Genomic DNA, 22,146 nt, shown 5'->3' with positions numbered 1-22,146 from the left:
GGGTGGGGAGAATAGACCCTTCTAGTTATTGGTTGGGAGCTAACTGTTTGAGGCGGTAGAACACCCAGGACGGACCTGTGAAATAGCCGTGTTGAAGGGTGTGGGACACAGATGCCCGTGACCTATTGCCCAGACCAAATAGGTGGAGGCATGTCACCTGAGGAGATAAGTCAGGGGATAATCGCTGGAGGAGAAACACCTGAGGAGAATGAAGAGTTGGAGACAAAAAGTTCCATTCTGACCTCAAGCCAGTAAGAACTGAATTGCTGGCAGAATTAGTCTGAAATATTGCATTCTAACCACTGTGCCACCACTCTAACTATAAAGATGTTATAAAAGGGAGTAAGTACAATGCTGGGCATAGTACTGATAATCAGTGGCTTACAATGGAATTGGAATTTTCTGTTGTTAAGCAATGAAATCTGCTTAGCAATGGCAATCCTTGCAATCTTGGATGCCGTCATTAGTATTATTAGGTGAGGCAACTTCTTCCTGGCAACCTACAAACAAAGTCTGTGGAGAACCCTGCAAGTCCCGGGTCAAGGTATATGAGAAGCAGGCCATGGTTAGGATTCACAAAATTGCGAGTGGGAGCAAGAAAGGCACGGTGTGATTCGAAGCCAATGTGTGCGGGAGCACATGAGGCATTTATTTATTTATTTATTTTATTTATTTATTTTGCCCAATACACAATAATATACTGTACAGTGTTCCCTCGATTTTTGCGGGTTCAAACTTCGCGAATAGCCTATACCACGGTTTTTCAAAAAAATTAATTAAAAATACTTCACGGGGTTTTTTTCTATACCATGGTTTTTCCTGCCCGATGACATCATACGTCATCGCCAAACTAATAATTTTTGCAAATAAATAACAAAAAACATAATTATTGTTAATAAATAATTATGTTTATAAATATCAGGATCACTAAGTGTCTTATTCAGTGGTGAGTACCAGTAATAATGGTGAGTAAATGGTTGTTAAGGGAATGGGAAATGGTAATTTAGGGGTTTAAAGTGTTAAGGGATGGCTTGTGATACTGTCCGTAGCCAAAAATGGTGTATTTACCTCCGCATCTCTACTTTGCGGAAATTCAACTTTCGCGGGCGGTCTCAGAACTCATCTCCGCGGAAATCGAGGGAACATTGTACAATGAAGCTTATAGAGATATAGTAGAGAAGATATATGAGATATACGAGAGACTATAGGACGGGACGGAAGGCACTCTAGTGCGCTTATGTACGCCCCTTACTGATCTCTTACAAATCTGGAGAGGTCAACTGTGGACAGTCTAAGGGTAAAGTGTTGGGGGTTAGGAGATGATACGGAGTCCGGTAATGAGTTCCATGCTTCAACAACTCGATTACTAAAGTTGTATTTTTTACAGTCAAATTTGGAGGGTTAATATTAAGCTTGAATCTGTTGTGTGCTCTTGTGTTGTTGTGGTTGAAGCTGAAGTAGTCTTTGATAGGCAGGACATTGCAGCATATGATCTTGTGGGCAATACTTAGATCATGTTTAAGGCGTCGTAGTTCTAAGCTTTCAAGACCCAGGATTGTAAGTCTAGTTTCGTAGGGGATTCTGCTTCGGGTAGAGGAGTGAAGGGCTCTTCTGGTGAAGTATCTTTGGACATTTTCGAGGGTGTTAATGTCAGAAATGTGGTATGGGTTCCAAACAGATGAGCTGTATTCTAGGATGGGTCTGGCGAAATTTTTGTAAGCTCTGGTAAGTAGTGTGAGATTTCCAGAGCAGAAGCTACGTAGGATTAGTGAAGTTCTAGAAGGGTATGTAAGACGTATGCCATGGATCACGGAAGAGAAAGAGCATGAAGATGTGAGGGAGTGAATGAGAGGTTCTCCACATCAGGGAGGGTGTGTGGTGATGCGCAAGGGTATGCGCCAGGCACCATATAGATCAAGGAGGATGTGCAGAAAGGGTGCACAAGGGTGTACAAAGAAGGCACTGTGTGGGACAGGGAGGGTTTATTTATTTATTTATTGGATTTGTATGCCACCCCTCTCCGTATATGAGTGGCTGGCACAATATGAGTTCAGTCCTCTGTGAAGACTCCGTGAAAGGTAAGGATTTGGGCTTATTTCCTCAAAATTCAGTGTAACATTTGAGGATTTTCTAGTTTTCTAGTTTAAACTACTGAACAACCTCTTAGGTTTTCTGTGGACGTTTGATCCGGAGTCTGACTCTGTCATTCTAAAACACTCCATTTGTTCTTCTCCTGTTCTCTTGTGGCCTTGCTTCAATATCTGGAATCACTGCATGACTCATTTATGCTTTAGCTTATGATTAGTTAGCTGGTGTTAGGGAAGTTTATGCTCTTTAAGGCAGAAATCTATTTAACATGCACTTATACCACCTTTGTCATACTTTCCTTAAAAAAAACCCTCTCTCTTTTCCTACCTTACATAGTAGCCCTATGATCCTAGGAGAGTAGATGTTTCAAATATTGCACTTTAAATCAAAAGTGATATTTTCCTGTGATCAAGCCAATACTATGAGAGATGGAAGAGATGGAGCTTCTTTAAGGAGGTGATGACAAATGTGGAAAGCATACCAACACAAACAAACCATTACTTAATATTATCCTATGGAATGTTTTACTCTAAAGCATAATTCATGCTTTCTTTAATGATGGCAGGTTACACCAGTCCTGAGGCAGCAAGGCATATTCCATGTACCATGACAATATCACTTCCATGCCTAACAGATGGTACTTTTTATTGCAATACTTGGTTTCTGCCTGACATAATGACACCTGTATAGTCTGAATGGTTCTACTTTTGATTTTGGAACATTAATAAAAAAAATTGAAGGATAGGGTCATCTATGTGCTTTATGGCAAACTACAGAATAGTATCCATGTTGTCACTAGTTAGTTATGGCTCCCACTTGATATTTTCTCACGAATCTTATTTTTAATTCTTCTGTAAATCAAATCCACAGTCTAGTTAATCAGTTAACCCTGAAATCCCTGGCTTCTTTGAGATTTCCTTAAAAATGTTTTGATAGCTCTTGGAAGGATTTTGATCACATGGTCCATATCAAGATTATGCGCTTAATTCTGTATCAATGAAATCTAAGATTATATTTCATTCAAGAGAATGAATTAGAAAAGAAAGCATTAGAAAAGAAGCTCCCAGTGCTATTTTTAAAAGGTAAATCTGATATTAATGGAAGATTTTTAAAAGCTGTCATATTTGAATATTTTCTGAAGCACAGAAAGCTTATTGACCTTGTCTGTGAGGTAATAGTGGAAAAGACAGTAAATTCCATCTGTCCCATCAAAGTCAGCCAAGATGTGGAAAATTGGTTGCAACCATCTGCTGCTTCAGATGACTGGAAATTCTTTAATGAAACAGGTAGGTTCAAAAAAGCACGCTTGAGGAAATTATTGTCATTTTAGTCAAGTTGCCTATTCAATGTTTCTTTAAACTCAATAGTATCCCATTGCCTAAAAACTATGTATCCTAACATATAATCAACATAATTACTAAAAAGTAGATCTGGATCAAAACAATTCCTTAAGATGTATCAATTCTAGGCAACTAGAAAAATGTAACAAAACAGAATATGATTTTCACACGTTCTCTTTGGTCCCCCTCCCTTGCTCTTGAAACCTTTTCTATTCTTCCAAGCTTTTCACTTATTCTTTTTATGATTCTTTGCTTATATTTTCATTATTTGTTCAATTGTTTTAACACAGCTTTCACTTGGGTGTAAGCAGGCTAGATTAGGAAATAGCTGACTCGTTTTTTCGCCCAGAGGTTGATAGTCACTAAGCGAAGTGTCTCTCTCTCTCTCTCTCTTTCTGGCAAGACTGAGTTGACAAACTGGAGAGACAGAGACGGCAGGGTGTGGCTAAAAATTATGACTCAGTCTCTGGGGTAAAAGGCCAAAGTCAACACCCATTCCTGGCCTATCCTGCAACCTCACTGGAGAATTGATACACCAAGTGATATCTTGGTAACCATATACAAAGATAATTGATATACAAAGTTATGCATCTATCCCCAGTTCAGTGACTGTTCAAAGTCAGGATGACACTGAATAAATATACTTAAACCAGTGTTTGAAGTTTTGGATATCACAACACGCATATAGACAAATGATTGGATTTGGGCATTTGGCAACCAGTTCATACTTATCATGGTTGCATCATCCCACAAGTTATGTATGTATGTATTTCTATGCCGCCCTTCTACGCCGGCTCAGGGCAGACAATCATGTGATTGCCATTGGTAACCTTCCCTGCCAGCTTCTCAGAAGAAAAGTCCTAAAGATTTTGTACTCCATAGCACCCACTCCACCAACCTGCCCTTAATACTACTTCTTTAAGACTATCAATTTATGTTAATGAGAAATTAGAGACAGGCATTTCAATCAATCACATGTTCAGAAGGAATGAATGTGGAAAGTTTTGCCTTACTTAAAGTACAGAATTCTGGCTATTCATTAACCAAGTCTGATCTTCACCATACAGATATATAGAAAAGTGACTTTAATGAAGTCGCACTTCTGAGGAAACAGCTATTGAGGCTCACTAGATTGTAAAAAGTTACAAAACTATTTCCAAAGAGTTTGGACTCCACTAGTTCATTGTCAGGAAGATTTATTGATTGATTCATTATTTATTCAATTGTTTTATAAGCTGCCCAACTCCTTCCGGACTCTGGGCAGACAACAATTTAAAACAATATAAAACCCCTAAAAACAAATCATTCATATCCTCTTGGCTGGGGCTAGATGGTATGGCTCACTGGCCCTAGGCCTGCTGGCAAAGCCATGTTTTCACAGCCTTCCAGAATGCCAGGAAGGTGGTGGCAGTGTGGATCTACGGGGGCAATTGGTTCCAGAGAGCTGGGGCTGCCACAGAGAAGACCCTTCCATGTAGTCTCACCAGCCGACACAATCTAGCTGATGGGACCCTGAGAAGGCCAACCCTGTGGGCCCTAATAGGTCACTGGGAGGTGTGTGGCAGAATACGGTCCCATAAATCATGTACAGGTTCAACACCAATGATACCCTCCCCAGAAGATCACAAGATCAAACGTGTAATACTCCAGGAGCTTTCAAAGAAACACAGCGTAAGATTTAAGGCAGGGGTCCCCAACCGCCTGGCCTGTAGTCATTTATTCAGAATTGGGCCGCACAAGCAGCCCCAATCAAGCATGCAGAAATTTATCCCTTCCACAAAACCATTCTCTTTGCCCCCCTTTATCAGCCTGCCAACTTGGAAATGTTGGGGACCACTGATCTAAGGAACTAAAATCCTCTCTCACATTGGCAAATGGCAGGGATCATGAGACACACACACGTCCATTGGGAGATCACTGAACAACAATGGCATTCATGGAACTATTGCAAGGAGAGAGCCACTAGTCTCCAAAAAGGACACTGCTGCCTGTCTACAGTTTGCAAAATACCATGTGGATAACTCAGAAGGTTACTGGAAGAGTGTTCTGTAGAAAGAGGAGACTAAAATAGAAACATTTTAGCTTGAATGAAAAGTATTATGGTTGACAAAAGGCAAACTCTATTCTAGTAGAGTTATTATTATTACAGTGGAACCTCGACATACGAGCAGCTCTACTTACGAGCTACTCGAGATAAGAGCTGGGAGGGGAGCGACATTTTTGTTCGCCTCCCGAGCTCACATTCAGGATACGAGCGCCAAGGAGCTGTCTCCTGAAGCCGAACGCGAACTTCCGCATTCGGCGGCAGCGGGTTTTTTTGTTGTTGCACGGATTAATTGACTTTACATTGTTTCCTATGGGAAACAATGTTTCGTCATATGAGCGTTCCGACTTGCGAGCCTCCTTCCGGAACCAATTAGTCTCGTAAGTCGGGGTTCTACTGTATTAGTATTATTATTATTAATTAGATTTGTATGCTGCCCCTCTCCATAGACTCGGGGCGGCTCACAACAATAACAAAGACAATGTAAGAACAAATCTAATAATTTAAAAAACACTAAAAACCCCATTATTAAAAGCAAACATACACACAAACATATCAGGGTTGGGTTCTACTTACTTTTGCTACTGGTTCAGAGTCATGCCAGAAGTGAGTGTTTTACTCCTGGGTTAAACTTGTCTGCACATGCACAGAGGGTTATTTTCTTGTAAATTTAGCTCAGGTGAAAGGATTTGAAGCTGGAGGACTGGTTTGGGGGCATACCAGCCGGCCATCGCTGCCGGTTCAGCGAACAGGGGGGGGGGAATCAGCAGGAACCCACCTCTGTATTATACTATAAGGATATACTATAGTATAGTTCATCCTAGCTTTGAAATATGATGGTGGTAGTATCATGATTTGATCTGCTTTTCTGCCTCTTGATGACTAAGACAACTTGCCATCATTGACCACGAGATATGTGAATGGATTGGGGTGGGAACCATGAACTCTGAATTGTCCCCAAAAGGTACAAGAAATTGTCAGGGTATCCGCTATGAACTGAAGCTGAAAATGGGTCATGCAGCAAGACTGTTGTGGTTAGCTCTGGCCCTGCTCCTGCCCCAAGGACTGTGGATGTGGGGGAGACATCCACATGCTGCAGGCCTGTTTTGCCCCCGGTGGAATCTGATGATGAAGGCTCCTCTGACCAAGAAGACATGAGTGACAGGGAAGAGGAGAGTGTGGCAGACAGCTCAGAAGGAGATCAATTATCTAGCTCCTCCTTGGATTCAGAACAAGAGTTAATGATACAGCCACGCATGGGGAGAGCGATGCATTGTCAGCAACAACTGAGAGATTATTATCAAAGAAAATGAGGCCACCTGTGGTTGGGTGGGGCTGCGGTAATTAGTGAGGCTGCTATAAATAGCAGCCTGTGGGTTTGGCCATTGTGGAGGATTATCTGATCATTGTGTTTCATGACTGCTTTGCTGACTTTGATCTTTGTGTGCTGATTTTCCCCCGCTTTGAAACTAACCCAGAGCAAAGTGTGTTTCACTTTGTGAAAGAAGAAGGACTGTGAATTACCTCACAGCTGCAAGCTAAGTATCACAGAACTGATAAGGGACTTGTACAAATTACCAGTTTGTTTGGAGACAAGTGCTCTTTGCTATACCAAAAGAGGGCTTGGTTTAAGTGAATTTTCATTATAAAGAACATTGTTTTGGATTTTCAAAAGGGGGTGTGTGTCTGAAATTTGTACCTGTGAATTTTTGGGAGGATTCTACCAGAGAGCCCGACAGAACAAAGACAATGACTTTAAATAGATTAACTGTACAACCAAAGAATGATTGAAGTAGAAGAAATACATATTTTGGAAAGGCCAAGTCAAAATCCTGACTTTAATCCTAGAAGTGAGTGACCTGAAGAAGGCAGTTCATGCGAGAAAGCTCACCAACATCCTGGAGTTAAAGTTGCTTTATATAAAGAGGAATGGGCTAGAATTCCTCCAAGCCAATGCACAATGCAGGATTGATTAACAGTAATTGGAAATGTTTAGCTCCAGGGGAGCACACTAGTAACTGACACATACTTTTGCCACACGTAAATATGTAGCTTTGCATCATTTCCCTCAAATAATAAATGAACAAGTCTAATGGTTTTGACTCATTTGTTTAGTTTTAGGATTTGTGTAAAAAGAGATCGTGTTTTACGTCATGATGCTGAAATTTTTAAAATAAAAAAAAGTCACAAACTTTTAAGTATTCTATGCTACTTTGCTCTTTTGTTTCTCTTACAAATGCACTTTAAATTGATCAGTACTTTTAATTGTTTTTATTATTTTTATTACAAGTGTGAATTTGGTGGTATATAGAAATTAATTATACATTTAAAGCTTGGAAATACAGTTTTTTTTCTATATTATATTACCCACTGAACCTATATACTAAACTTTTTTGAGAATATAATTACATTGAATGAATAAATAGAATTACTTATAAATGCAGTAAATAGATGGCACATTTTAGTCTATAAAACTGCACTGACTATAAGCTTTTCTTTAAACACAGATTAAAAACCAAGGGTGGTATACTCTAAATTGGAAATAAATTCCTTTCTTTTGTTTATTTATTTTATTTATTTATTAAATTTGTATGCCGCCCCTCTTAGTAGACTCATGGTACTTACAACCCCAATGGGAAAAGCTACAACAGCCATCATCCAGTCACGGAGGGAGATGAGTTTTCTTAGTTGCCTTTCTTGTTCTTGGCTGTCATTTCCTTTAGTCAAAAGGCTGGAAAGGTCAGTCAGTACACAGATCCCAAAAAAGATTGCTTGAACAACCTGCATTAGAAATATAAACATATTGAAACATAAATATCATTTTTAGCTGCAGATCCTTCCTGGTGGTGGTGACATTTGGCAGCAGTGAATTTATTGAGGGCTTTAAAATGCTCCGGATGGATATTGTACAGGCTTAATCTGAATCCTTGCTTCATTAAAAAGAAAACAGGAGGAATATAATCTTTACTATCCAGAATAACTGACTTAACAGTCAAACACTATTTCTAATATACAATGAAAATGTATTATTCTCATTTTCTGCTCTACCAAGTATGAGTGCATTTATTTACACAGTGATAAAAGGACGTCTTAGCAAGCATGGAAGAATAGACAGGATATGTGGATTTATCCTGAACTCTTCCTCTTCAATTTTTGTATTAATGCCAATTCTGAGAACAAGGAACAGTCTGGCATCATTCTGAAAAAAATACTGTACTATGTCTCTGTGGACGTTTTTTTCCCTTAATACACTAACATTTCATTTCTGGTCCTCACTTTCAACAACATCTTTGCACTTTTGCCATATATGAAAACAACATAAAAATCACCCTAACTTAAGTAACCATCACCTTTTATTTTAAAAAGCTCTAAATTATATGCTGTTTCTTCTGAAATGTACATATAAAATCTGCCCTTATTACGTTCTATGTCCTGTTTACAAGACAGGGCATTTTTATCCATTTAGCAAATATCTGTTTATGTGGAATGTATTTTTACTAGATCACATCTCATATTATCTTTTATAAAGTTTAATTTTGCTTGACTCCTATTCAGCATACACAATTATTTTGAATTAAATATATTTTATATTACACACAATATTAGAGTTATGATTAGTGATATATCCTAGGCCAGTGATGAACCTTCTTGGTGTTGCTTGCTTAAAGTCCAAGCGCGAGAGCGCTATTGCGTTCGTGCATGCCGGCACCCATAATACAATGTGTGCCCCATTTGCGCATGCATGCACGACCCTCCCTCGCCCTCCCCTGTGCATGCACAGATGCAAACTGCTCACTATGCATGCGTGCACTTCTACCCCCATGCATACACCCCCACTTCTTCCAAGAGGGCCGGTGTACTTCTTATCAGAGGACAACCAGGTACTGGCCCGTTCCCATGGCATTTATAACCCACTACTGATCTACAGCGTTATAACTCCCCAAATTATCATAAGCTTTTGCTGTTCCAGTAATTGACCCTTCCAGTAATTTTTGAAAATACTGCTTCCAACAAGATTCCCCTTTGAAGTGCTTTAAATGTATTATTTTTGTCTATCAAATACATTATTATTTTTTAATTATCTCTGAATTTTAGATCCATACTTTGTATATCACCAGGAAATAAAAATTGTATGTACTGTATATATTTAATTAGCCAAACTGGGGAAAAATGCAAAATACAGTACTAAATAATTTGGACTCTTCTGACAAAATTCATCTATGACCCGAGTTCTATAATATCAGAATGCATGGAACTAAATAGGAAAAGGATAGTATACTATTAAAATGATTCAATTTAAAAACAAACTAAACTGAAATTCCCATGAGGAAATCCTAGGGGGGGGGGGAATCATTTGGTCTTTTTTATAGATTTAGAAACAAAATAAAATCTACATGCAGAGACAAACTTAATGCAGAATGACACGAAACATGAATCCAATGACCCTCAATCTAGCTTTTTAAAAATGTAACAATTTTTGCACAGTAGATAATATTGTACTTCCCCTCTAAAACATACTTCAGGTTTTTTGTCTGTTTGTATCCTGTCTTTATTATTTTTAAAAATAACTAAAGGTGGCAAACAGGCCCAATGCACCTTTTTCCTCCTATTATCCCCATAATAATCCTCTCCCTGTTTTTGAGCGCAATAGGTCAGAGAATATGGAGGTCTCAAGAAACCAAAAAGACAGGAAGAATTATCTCAGAGTAAAGAAAGATAAATAAACTGTGGTATTTCCCATTTACTTGAAGTCTATCTTTATGAATACATATTCCCACCATCAAGTAGCAACCTTATTAGTACAGTGATACCTTGTCTTACGAACTTAATTGGTTCCGGTATGAGGTTCTTAAGGTGAAAAGTTTGTAAGACGAAACAATGTTTCCCATAGGAATTAATGGAAAAGTGATTAATGCGTGCAAGCCCAAAATTCACCCCTTTTGCCAGCCGAAGCGTCCGTTTTTGCACTGCTGGGATTCCCCTGAGGCTCCCCTCCATGGGAAACCCCACCTCTGGACTTCTGTGTTTTTGCGATGCTGCAGGGGAATCCCAGCAGCAGAATCCCAGCATCGCAAAAACGAGCGCTTCGCTGACAACGGAAGTCTGGAGGTGGGGTTTCCCATGGAGGGGAGCCTCAGAGGATTCCCAGCAGCACAAAAACGGGTGCTTCGCTGGCAACGGAAGCCCGGAGGTGGGGCATCCAAGCGGCGGCGGTGGGTTTGTAAGGTGAAAATAGTTTGTAAGAAGAGGCAAGAAAATCTTAAACCCCGGGTTTGTATCTTGAAAAGTTTGTATGATGAGGCGTTTGTAAGACGAGGTCTCACTGTACTAGTAAGAACTAGTAAGAACAGAACTAGTTGGGCCACTCATTTTCTTTTACCTCCAAGAAGAAGGCAATGGCAGACAATTTCAAAAATTGTGCTAAAACTGCAAGGTCTTTTCCAGACAATCACAAAGCGTCAAGAATGATTTTGACCTATTTGGTTTCTTTATTGGTCATATTAGAATGGTTTTGATGTTTTGAATTAACTCGATTAACTCTATTAATATTTAAAGACAGTAACAGCAAAATAAGATCCAGATTGGTGTAGTGGTTACAGACCTTAGAAACTGGAAGATTGAAGACTGAAACTGTTAGTCCTGCCTTTGATATGAAATCAACTGGGTAACCTTTGATAATTCCTTTCTGTCTCAGCCTTAATAAAAAGACAATGAAAAACACTTCTAAAAAATGTTGCTAAGAAAATATTAAGAAAACTGATGGGAAATAAAATGAATAAACTAAACAAGAGTTTACCATACCAGATATTATTTGTCTTAATTAGATATACAATACAATACAATAAATACAATTAGAAATACAATACCCTCCATTTAGAATATAAGTATATATTAGAATGCCCGAACACATTATTTGAGAAGTCAGACTTGAACTAAATTTTACCTTCTGGAACTTTTTTTAAATTGAACCTAGGAAAGTTCTAAGTACACTAATTTCCCAGAACTTCAAAAATACACATTCAAGCAACATTATTTATTTTAAGAAGCAGCTGTGAATGGTAATTTGATAGAAGTACCATTGAGAATTAAGGCACTTCCAGGTTTACGAAAGATGCTTAATATGCCACTGCCACGTTGAACAAGGCAATTGTCCAAAAATAACTATCTGAAAAGAACTGTTAAAATTAGTAAATCTCTTCTGCAGATGAAATCAAAATACCACTGTCAAACATTTTAAAGTGTGTTGCTTTGTGAATCAGCATAAAGCCAAATAACTGAATACTGTACTATGTTAGGATGCATAATGATAAAGCCTAATGTGCAACATTGAAATGTAGACAGCAGGATCTGTGGCACTCTAAAATTTGGTTGATGTCTCTGAAACTCTGTACATTTAGTGTCCCTGTTCCCAGAGAGACAAAATAGATCTTCTTAACCTAATGCTTGTTCATTTCTGTAGCAAAGCATAAATGTATCACATCAGAAAATCTTTGTAATGCAATATTTAAGAAGAAAAGGGACAATTTATGTTCTTTTCGGGTATATTCTAGGACCTTCTAAAATCATCTAAAATAAGGCAAACCTATCCAAGTTCATTTCCATTAAATTTCATTTTCATTTTAATGGTTTTTGTTTTTCTAGTAAGAAGTCTATTGTTTTAATTTATGTTATTGTATATAGTGGCCAAGATGAATTTGGGGATGAATAAGGTAATAGCTCTCCCCCAACATTGCTCCTATCAAGTAGATAAATATGGTAGTTTTAATACTGGATAGTATTTTTCCTTTGGGTCTGTACCTCTTTTACCAACAATTTTAATTATTTCCTTTTATTGGTAGTAGAGTTTCTGCAAATGGAGTTTTAATAGACAATCCTACACAAAATATAGAAAATGTATCTGTTCACTTATCTACAACATGCACAATTATGCATTTTATTGTACTCCCTCACTTGCCTTCTTTCTTAGCTCAACAGACTTAAATATTGTGTTTAGCAAAATGTTAATGGAAATTTATTAATTTTATAAATTATCAAAACTGTGGAGGTATGAAGAAAAATGTGCTAAAATTAAAATTGTATTATTTGGTTATGATGAAAGGAAGAGTGCTATCAAATCAGTTTTGTCTTAAGTTGCAGATTTGTATACTAAAATTTACACATCTTTAAGAAAGTACTGTATGTAAAATTGGTCTATCCTGTTGGGAAATATTATTCCACCAAAGAATACAACTCTACAGGAGAAACCCAATTTTTCTGCCCTAAGCATTTATGAAGGTTTCCAACGTATAGTTATAATATTAAAAAATAAGGTACAATCTCTGATCTGAGCTTGACTCCCTGTGACTTCATTGAGAGATTCATGCAATTTTCTTGATAATGATTTGGAAGTGATTCACCATAACTTTCTACTGGGATGTATTTTTGTCTTTGCACTCTACCCATGGGTTCTAATACTATCTGCAGATCATCTAAGTATCAGCTAGTCTCGAAATTACTTAGCCTGCAACCCAGACAAGGTCAAATATGTGCTGTCACCAATTGAGAGAGCAAAAAGTTATCTTTTTGAAATGTAGTTATTTTCCTTTTTTCTAAACAATTTAACATGTCACTTTCTCAGCAAGATATTGTATTACGTCTAACTTCAAATAATTGAAAAGAAGACATGACATCAATACAGGGCCATCCTGACTACCTGGATGTTTTTTCATTCTTGAAAAGATAGACATAATGATGAAAAAGGGATTTATTTGTTTACTTATCCATTCTATTTATATAAGCTGGCCAACTGGGCAACACACACACTTAAAAATAGAAAACAATAAATAGATACAAATAAATAATTGAAATAAAAACCATCAAAAACTGATTTAAATAAGTTTAGGTCATATTTTCGCATAAAGATTGAAAATTCAAACTTTTAAATATCATTGCAGATCAACTATCCAAACCTTGAGTCTCTGTGATGCAAAAGGTTGAGCTTAATTTTAATATTGAACTTTGGGTCACAGAAGCAAATTATTTGCTTTTTTATTTATACCCATATTCAATCCTACTGTGCCCAAGATCGGAGACTGATAATTTGAGGAGGCAGACTAAAATACTGGAGTTATACTTGTCCATTTTTTATCTATCAAGAAGAGTCATGAATCACTGTTATTACTTCTGATTCTCAGATCTTTAGGGGAAAGACACTCTATTTAAGTGGGATCTTCTAAACGGGAAGATGGTTTTTGCTCTCATACAGAGTAAAAAAAATGATCAAAATCTTCCTACTCTCACCATTTAAACTCTCTAGCAGAATTCTCCAGCACTACACATAGGTGGAAGTATGCATTTGTTGTTTGGGAATGGTTATACAGATGTTGCATTTCCATTTCTGTAAGTGTAATGTTTTGACCCAAAGAGCAAAGCACAAAATATGAAGTCAGATCAACCAATCAGCATGCAAGATGTGCACCTTCCCACAACGTGCAGTTGGGATTTGGGAGATGCTTGCATCAGCAACCTACAATTACCTAACAACTCCTTTGCAGCGTGAATAGGCAGTGACAGCTACAGGCAGTTTTGGGCAACTCAAATTCAGCCTTTAGGCTACAAAATGAGGCAAGATTCTTTAAAATTTCAGGTAGTTCCTCCAGGATGGGCAGAGCTAGCTATGGCAGGATAAATAATAGTTCAAATACTTTAGTGTGGCTGAAATAATATTTTTATGTGTTTCTACTAGGAGAAAGCTTCAGCTATCATGGTACACTGGGTGCCGTAACATAAAAAATCTTGGCCAGCACTTTAGAAAACTTGCACAATGAACAAAGTTTCCAACGGTCAATTGCAAAAGGCCACACTTGCTTGGATTTACACATATATTATGCCATTACAACATCCTAGGTCCTTGGGAAGAAGTGATGTGTAGGAAGGCCAACCCCAGCTAAAGAACTATGACTTTGCATTAATATTTGTTTATTTTTCTATGCCGCCCAATTCCCAAGGGACTCAGGGTGGCTCACAACAAAAATAAACATGGATCAATATAAAAACATTTCAATTTAAAATAATCACAGCCATCCACACATTCATACGCCAACCTTACTAGTAACGCCCCTCCCCCAAGGTCAATAGTCTCAGGCCTGTTGGAAAAGCCAGGTCTTTATGGCTTTCAGGAAGGTCAGGAAGGTGGGGGCAGTGAGGATCTCAGGAGGTAGCTGATTCAAAAGAGAAGGCTCTTCCCCGCGGACCTGCTAGCTGACACTGTTTAATTGATAGGACCAACACTGTGGGATCTAACTGGTCGCTGGGAGGTATGTGGTAGAAGGCAGTCTTGAAGATACTCTGGCCCTGAGTCGTATAGGGCAGTGATGGCAAACCTTTTTTCCCTTGGGTACTGAAAGCATCCCTGGAGCTTGAAGAGGGCAAAAACGCCCTCTCCCATCCCCCAGAAGCCAAAAATGCCCTCCCGGAGCCTCTGTGCAAGCCTAAAATCAGCTGGCCGGTGCACACGTGTGCTGGAGCTGAGCTAGGGCAACAGTTTGCGTACCGACAGATATGGCTCCATGTGCCAACTGTGGCACCTGTGCCATAGGTTTGCCATCACTGGTATAGGGCTTTAAAGGTAATAACCAACGCCTTGAATTGTAATATTTTGTTACATTATAATAATGTAATAAAATAATAATCAAACATAAATAGTTAGAATGTAAGTGATATTTTAACTTGGACGTTCAACAAAATATGCAGCATTTCTAAAGAAAATAAACTAGTTAACCTTTTGAAATTGACCAACTGCTTCTTGGAAAGCACTTTGCCTGTGAAATAATACAATGCACAATATCCCAAAAGGTGCTTTTTTTCCCCAAGAGAAAACGGGGCTTTTTGGTTTCTCCTTTTCCTAATGAACAGCAACCTCATTCATTGGAGTTGCCATCCTCTCACAGCAGCTACCTATAATTCTCTTTTTCCTTACAGAGTTGCAAGTATCATTTTTTAGAGAAGCGACTTGTCTCGCTATTTGTAAAACACGGGGGAAAGCCAATAATCCTAATATATTTCACTTTCTTCCCTAACACTGTTCATGTGCACGGTCAATAAACAGACATCCTCCAAATGAGATGTTGCGTTGCCAACGCGGTGCCTTTTTCTTCTTCCTAAAGACGACGGTGCGAATGAACGGCGTCTTCCTTCGCAGCGCCTCCCCTTCTGGCGTCCCCTCGAAAGCGCTGCCTGTCACTAGTCCTTCCGCGCAAGGGAGGCCTCGTCCCCTGGCCGAAATTATAGCCGGGAAACGCAACCAACTCTCCTTCGCTCAGGATAAGGCGCCGCAATACTTCACATCCCGAGCAAGAGGAGGCGGTGGCGGTGGAGGGGGGCAAGGTGACTTACCAGGTTAATGAAGGTTAGAAATTTCCAGCTGCCTCCATAAGTCTGGTGCGCTGGCATGTCAATGGCCTTGTAATTGCACAGGATGGAAAAATAGGAGAGGAGGATGGCGACCCGCAGCACCTGCCCGGGCACGAGCGCCATGTTTGGTCTCTTTTTCCTCCCCACCCCCCCACCCGCAATTAAAGCCTTGAGCGCCCAACGAAAACGGGCGGCTTAAAAGCCACGGGCGCGCGGGTGCGCTTTGCTCGCGGTTCAGGGCGCGCGCCGGTCAGGCTCTGTCAGCGGGAAGCCGAGCGCGAGAGCAAATATCCGCGCGCGCCTCCGCTCAAGTGTTCCCAGCGGGGAGATGAAAGCAACGTGAGCGGAGGCATAGACTTCTGGCGCGTGTAGATCCACCCACATTGCCCCACTTCCGGGGTGAGTTTGGCCGCCATGTTTAATATTGCTACAGAGACCAGAGAGAGAGAGAGAGATTGTCCATAGGAGACGGGGAAGACGGAGTGCACCTGAGCGCCAAGGTGCTTCCGCCTCTTCCGCCGGCAGGCAACAATACAAAGTTGCAGGAAGGTTAAAAAAAAATGAACGCAGTCCGTAGTTTCCATCACTCTCGGCAGTTTGCATTAGCTTTTAGTCCCCGTGTAACACAGAAGAGAATAGAATAATGTAATAGAATAGAATTCTTTATTGGCCAAGTGGAATTTGTCTTTGAAGGAGCCTCGGAAGGTTGAAGGTTTGTAATACGCTCCGCCGGCCTTTGCTGCAAGCTCGAGCGGCGTCCTGCATCGAATTGGCTTTCACTTTTGCCATAGAAATAGGGAAATGAAACCACAACTTCCGCCAGCGTAAGTGGATGGTGCCCTTTCGGCCTGATCGGACTCATTGAAAGTAGCAGAGAAGTTTTCATTTAGCGATAGCACTTAGATTTATATACCGCTTCACAGTCCTTTACATCCCTCTCTAAGAGGTTTACAGAATCAGCCTGTTGCCCCCAACAGTCTGGGTCCTCATTTATCGGAAGGATGGAAGGCTCAGTTCAACCTTCAGCCTGGTGAGATTCGATCTGCCAAACTGCTGGCAGCCAATGATCAGCAGAAGTAGCCTGCAGTACTGCATTCTAACCACTGCACCATTTAGCCATTTATTCAAAAGCTAAATACATGTACACCCACACAACTATGTTGCATTGTCCAGTATTATCAATTGCAAGAACACCTTTCTTTTTGCAGAGAAATGAGGTTGTCAGAAGGAGGAAGTTTCATTTTCAGACGCATGAATCATGGTTCCCAAGCTCTACAATAGCTGACTACAATCAAGAGGGTCATAAAGACTTCAGAATCGGTTTGACCCTTAGTATACCCAAGATGTGGATGGTGATGGTGATTGCTGGACTCACATTCTGAGTCACCTTCTCGGTCTGATTGTCTTCTTAAATTATTCCTAACCTGGGATTATTGTAACCACACATATTCATCTTAAAACCACCTCCCCCCCATTCCTTTTTCCACAAAGCTACTAAAATAAATTTTTAAAAAATCAGTTAATTGAACATAAAGTAGTTCAAAATTTCCTGCAGTCACTGAGACTTCAATTCATTGCATCGTCTACTTTCCTGCTGTGAATTATTGTCTGAATAAACTCTTCAAAACAGCCTGCTAGTATATGGCATCTCTAAAATTCTTCGCTGTTGAAAAGTTTATTTAATGAATAAAAATAATTCAGCTATGTAGGAAATGCCTTGCAGTTTCAAGTTTCAAGTTTTATTGGATTTATATGCCGCCCCTCTCCGAAAACTCGGGGCGGCTAACAACAATCATGAACAATATACAATAAAATCCAATACTAAAAGCAAATTAAAACCCCTATATATATAAAAACCAAACATACATACAAACATACCATGTATACAGTTGTAACAGCCTAGGGGGAGAAAAAAGTCTTAATTCCCCCAAGCCTGGCGGCAGAGGTGGGTTTTAAGTAGCTTATGAAAGGCAAGGAGGGAGGGGGCAATTCTAATCTCTGGGGGGAGTTGGTTCCAGAGGGCAGGGGCCGCCACAGAGAAGGCTCTTCTCCTGGGTCCCGCCAAGTGGCATTGTTTAGTTGACGGGACCCGGAGAAGACCCACTCTGTGGGACCTAACTGGCCGCTGGGATTCGTGCGGCAGAAGGCAGTCCCTGAGGTAATCTGGTCCGGTGCCATGAAGGGGTTTATAGGTCATAACCAACACTTTGAATTGTGACTGGAAACTGATCAGCAACCAATGCAGACTGCGGAGTGTTGGTGTGACATGGGCATATTTAGGGAAGCCCATGATTGCTCTCGCAGCTGCATTCTGCACGATCTGAAGTTCCCGAACACTTTTCAAAGGTAGCCCCATGTAGAGAGCGTTACAGTAGTCGAGCCTCAAGGTGATGAGGGCATGAGTGACTGTGAGCAGTGACTCCCGGTCCAGATAGGGTCGCAACTGATGCACCAGGCGAACCTGGGCAAACGCCCCCCTCGCCACAGCTGAAAGATGTTTCTCTAATGTGAGCTGTGGATCGAGGAGGACGCCCAAGTTGCGAACCCTCTCTGAGGGGGTCAATGATTCTCCCCCCAGGGTGATGGACGGACAGATGGAATTGTCCTTGGGAGGCAAAACCCACAGCCACTCCGTCTTATCCGGGTTGAGTTTGAGTTTGTTGACACCCATCCAGGCCCCAACAGCCTCCAGGCACCGGCACATCACTTCCACTGCTTCGCTGACTGGACATGGGGTGGAGATGTATAGCTGAGTATCATCGGCATATTGATGATACCTCACCCCATGCCCTTGGATGATCTCACCCAGCGGTTTCATGTAGATGTTAAATAGCAGGGGGAAGAGGACCGACCCCTGAGGCACCCCACAAGGGAGAAACCTAGAGGTCAACCTCTGACCCCCCACTAACACCGACTGCGACCGACTGGAGAGGTAGGAGGAGAACCACTGAAGGACAGTGCCTCTCACTCCCAACCCCTCCAGCCGGCGCAGAAGGATACCATGGTCGATGGTATCGAAAGCCGCTGAGAGGTCAAGAAGCACCAGGACAGAGGACAAGCCCCTGTCCCGGGCCCGCCAGAGATCATCCATCAATGCGACCAAAGCAGTTTCCGTGCTGAATCCAGACTGCTGAGGACCTAGATAATCGGTTTCTTTTAAGGACCACTGGAGTTGGAGCGCCACCACCTTCTCGACAACCTTCCCCATAAAGGGAAGGTTGGAGACTGGATGGTAGTTATTAAGCACGGCTGGGTCCAGGGAAGGCTTCTTGAGGAGGGGGCGCACAAGTGCCTCCTTATAAAGGGCCGGAAAGGACCCCCTCCCCAAGCAGGCGTTGACAATCTCCTGGGCCCAGCTCCGTGTCACCTCTCGACTGGCCGAAACCAACCAAGAGGGACACGGATCCAGTAAACAGGTGGCGGAGCTCACAGCTCCAATGGCCTTGTCCACTTCATCAGGTGTCACCAAGTCAAACTCCTCCCAGACAGATGGACAAAGACGTTTAGCCCCAGTCACCTCGACTGACTCGTTGTCAGTCGACTCTGTTTTACAATTGGAGTCGAGATCAGCTCGGATCCGAGCGATTTTATCAGCAAAAAACGTGTTAAAGTCCTCAGCACTGCTCTGTAAGGCCTCCCCAACTCCCCCCTGATTAAGAAGGGAGCGGGTTACCCTAAACAGAGCGGCCGGGCGGGATTCTGCTGATGCAATCAAGGCGGCATGATACGCGCATCTTGCCACCTTGAGCGCCACTTTGTAAGTCTTAATATGAGTTCTTACAAGTGTTCGATCGGATTCGGACTTACTCTTCCTCCATCGCTTCTCTAGACGTCTCTTCTGGCGTTTCAACTCCCGGAGCTCCTCGTTGAACCATGGAGCTCTACGGGGTCTAGCGCCACAGAGGTCGCAGTGGCGCAATTCGGTCAAGGGCCTCCGCTGCAGCCTTGTTCCAGGCCTCAGCCAGAGACTCTGCCGAACTGCGGACGAGTGTATCTGGAAGAACCCCAAGCGCCTTCTGAAAACCATCTGGATCCATCAGGCGCCTGGGGCGGAACAATAGATATAGATAAATATAACTAAATAGATCAATTAAAGTGTGTGTGTGTGTGTGTGTGTGTGTGTGTGTGAGAGAGAGAGAGAGAGAGAGAGAGCATTCAGAGCAAATATTCTCAAAGATTGGAAGCAGAATTCCAAATTGATCTTTTCAGGTGGTTGCTATATACCTAAGCTTTTATACAGAACAATTATTGTTGTTGTGAGCCGCCCCGAGTCTACTGAGAGGGGCGGCATACAAATCTAATAAATAATAATAAATAATTATTATTATTATGTTGCATTCAGACAGTTATCTGTACTTAGCAAATAGCATTATTATCTTAAGCCTGCAGAAGATTGAGCCATCTATAATATCAAAAACAACAACTCCTGATGAGGTGGATAAAGAGAGAATACTGATGGCCAAAAACAAGCTGGATTATTTAACCAGTGTTCAAGTACCTCATTTTAGAGATATTGAGGTAGTACAGATGGTGAAGAATACTAAAAGGAATTGCAGGTATATGACTTTCTGAAGAACTTTCTCCCAAATGCACGAACTGTACCTTGATAAAGTTATTCTGGCATCTCCTTACTTGGGAATGTGGGGTAGCAATGCAGAAGACATGGCTGGTGCATTTAGGAAGACTAGAAGACTTCCAAAATTCCTTCCAACTCTGCCATTCTGTATGTCTTCTGGTGAGAGTCCATTTGGAATACTGTGTTCAGTTCTGGAGACCTCATCTACAAAAAGATATGGATAAAATTGAATAAGCTACAAAAATGGTGGAAGGTCTTAAGCATAAAACTTATCAGGAAAGACTTAATGAACTCAATCTGTATAGTCCGGAGGACAGAAGGGAAAGGGGGGATATGATCAAAACATTTAAATATGCTAAAGGGTTAAATCCGAGTCTGCGGAGAGGGGCGGCATACAAATCTGATTAATAAATAATAAATAAATAAATAAGGTTCAGGAGGGAAGTGTTTTCAATAGAAAAGTGAAGACAAGAACAAGGCACAATCTGAGGTTAGTTGGGGAAAAGATCAGAAGCAACGTGAGTATATTATTTTACTGAAAGAGTAGTAGATGCTTGGAACAAATATCCCACAGATGTTGGTAAATCCACAGTAACTAAATTTAAACATAACTGGGATAAACATATATCCATCCTAGGATAAAATACAGGAAATAGTATAAAGGCAGACTAGATGGACCATGAGGTCTTTTTCTTCTGTCAATCTTCAATGTTTCTATGTTTCTTTTGAGGATGTCAAGTAACCTATCAATAAATCCCAGAATTCATGAAATATTATACTGTAGTTAGATTTTGCAAGATTTCTTCTTGTATGAAATCTCTCAGGATCTTGTCAATTTTGATTTGAAAATTCAGAATAGAATAGTTGGAAGGGACCTTGGAGGTTTTCTAGTCCAACCCCCTGCTTAGGCAGGAAATCCTACACCACTTCAGACAAATGGTTATCTAACATCTTAAAAACTTCCAGTATTGGAGCATTCACAAATTCTGGAGTCAAGCTGTTCCATTGATTAATTGTTCTACCTGTCAGGAAATTTCTCCTTATTTCTAAGTTGCTTCTCTCCTTGATTAATTTCCAACCATTGCTTCTTGTTCTACCCTCAGGTGCTTTGGAGAATAGCTTTACTCCCTCTTCTTTGTGGCAATCCCTGAGATATTGGAACACTGCTATCAAGTCTCCCCTAGTCCTTCTTTTCATTAAACTAGACATACTCAGTTCCTGCAACGGTTCTTCGTATGTTTTAGCCTCCAGTCCCCTAATCATCTTTGTTGCTCTTCTCTGCACTCCTTCCAGATCTCAATATCCCTTTTACATCATGGTGACCAAACCTGAATGCAGTATTCCAAGTGTGGCCTTACCAAGGCATTATAAAGTGGTACTAACACTTCATGTGATCTTGATTCTATACCTCTAACTAATGCAGCCTAGAACTGTGTTGGGTTTTTTTGCCAGCTGCTACACACTGCTGGCTCATATTTAAATGGTTGTCCACTAGGACTCCAAGATCTCTCTCACAGTTACTACTGTTGAGCGAGGTACCACGTGTACTATATCTGTGCATTTTGTATTTCTTGCCCAAATGTAGAACCTTACTTTTTTCACCATTGGATTTCATTTCATTTCATTAGATAGCACTCAATGTTCAAATCTGTCAAGATCCTTCTGTATCTTGAGCCTATCTTCTGGAGCAGGGGTCGGGAACCTAT

The 22,146-nt window shown here is 40.7% G+C and overlaps 1 protein-coding gene across 4 annotated transcripts in view; it reads right to left on the bottom strand.

Annotated features, from left to right (window-relative positions):
- Positions 1-16,173, bottom strand: part of AIG1 (androgen induced 1) — a 71,298-nt gene extending 55,125 nt beyond the window's left edge. Inside the window, exons 1-3 of one of the 4 annotated variants that reach the window (XR_011557437.1) lie at positions 15,847-16,033; positions 11,075-11,168; positions 8,098-8,253 (exon numbers count right to left, since the gene is read on the bottom strand). Coding sequence is in view for 3 of the 4 variants with exons in the window: in XM_070733647.1 (XP_070589748.1) it covers positions 8,098-8,253; positions 15,847-15,987 (297 nt within the window). In the remaining variant the exon portion in view is untranslated. Of the gene's footprint in view, positions 1-8,097; positions 8,254-11,074; positions 11,169-15,846 lie in introns of those variants that run through there. The other 3 variants (XM_070733647.1, XM_070733648.1, XM_070733649.1) reach the window with 3 other exon arrangements.
- Positions 16,174-22,146: the final 5,973 nt, after the last annotated feature.

This window comes from Erythrolamprus reginae, chromosome 1 (genome assembly GCF_031021105.1).
Source record: "Erythrolamprus reginae isolate rEryReg1 chromosome 1, rEryReg1.hap1, whole genome shotgun sequence".
Classification (NCBI taxonomy): domain Eukaryota; kingdom Metazoa; phylum Chordata; class Lepidosauria; order Squamata; family Dipsadidae; genus Erythrolamprus; species Erythrolamprus reginae.
Note: the sequence above shows the minus strand (reverse complement) of the source record. Positions and strands in the feature narration are given on the sequence as shown.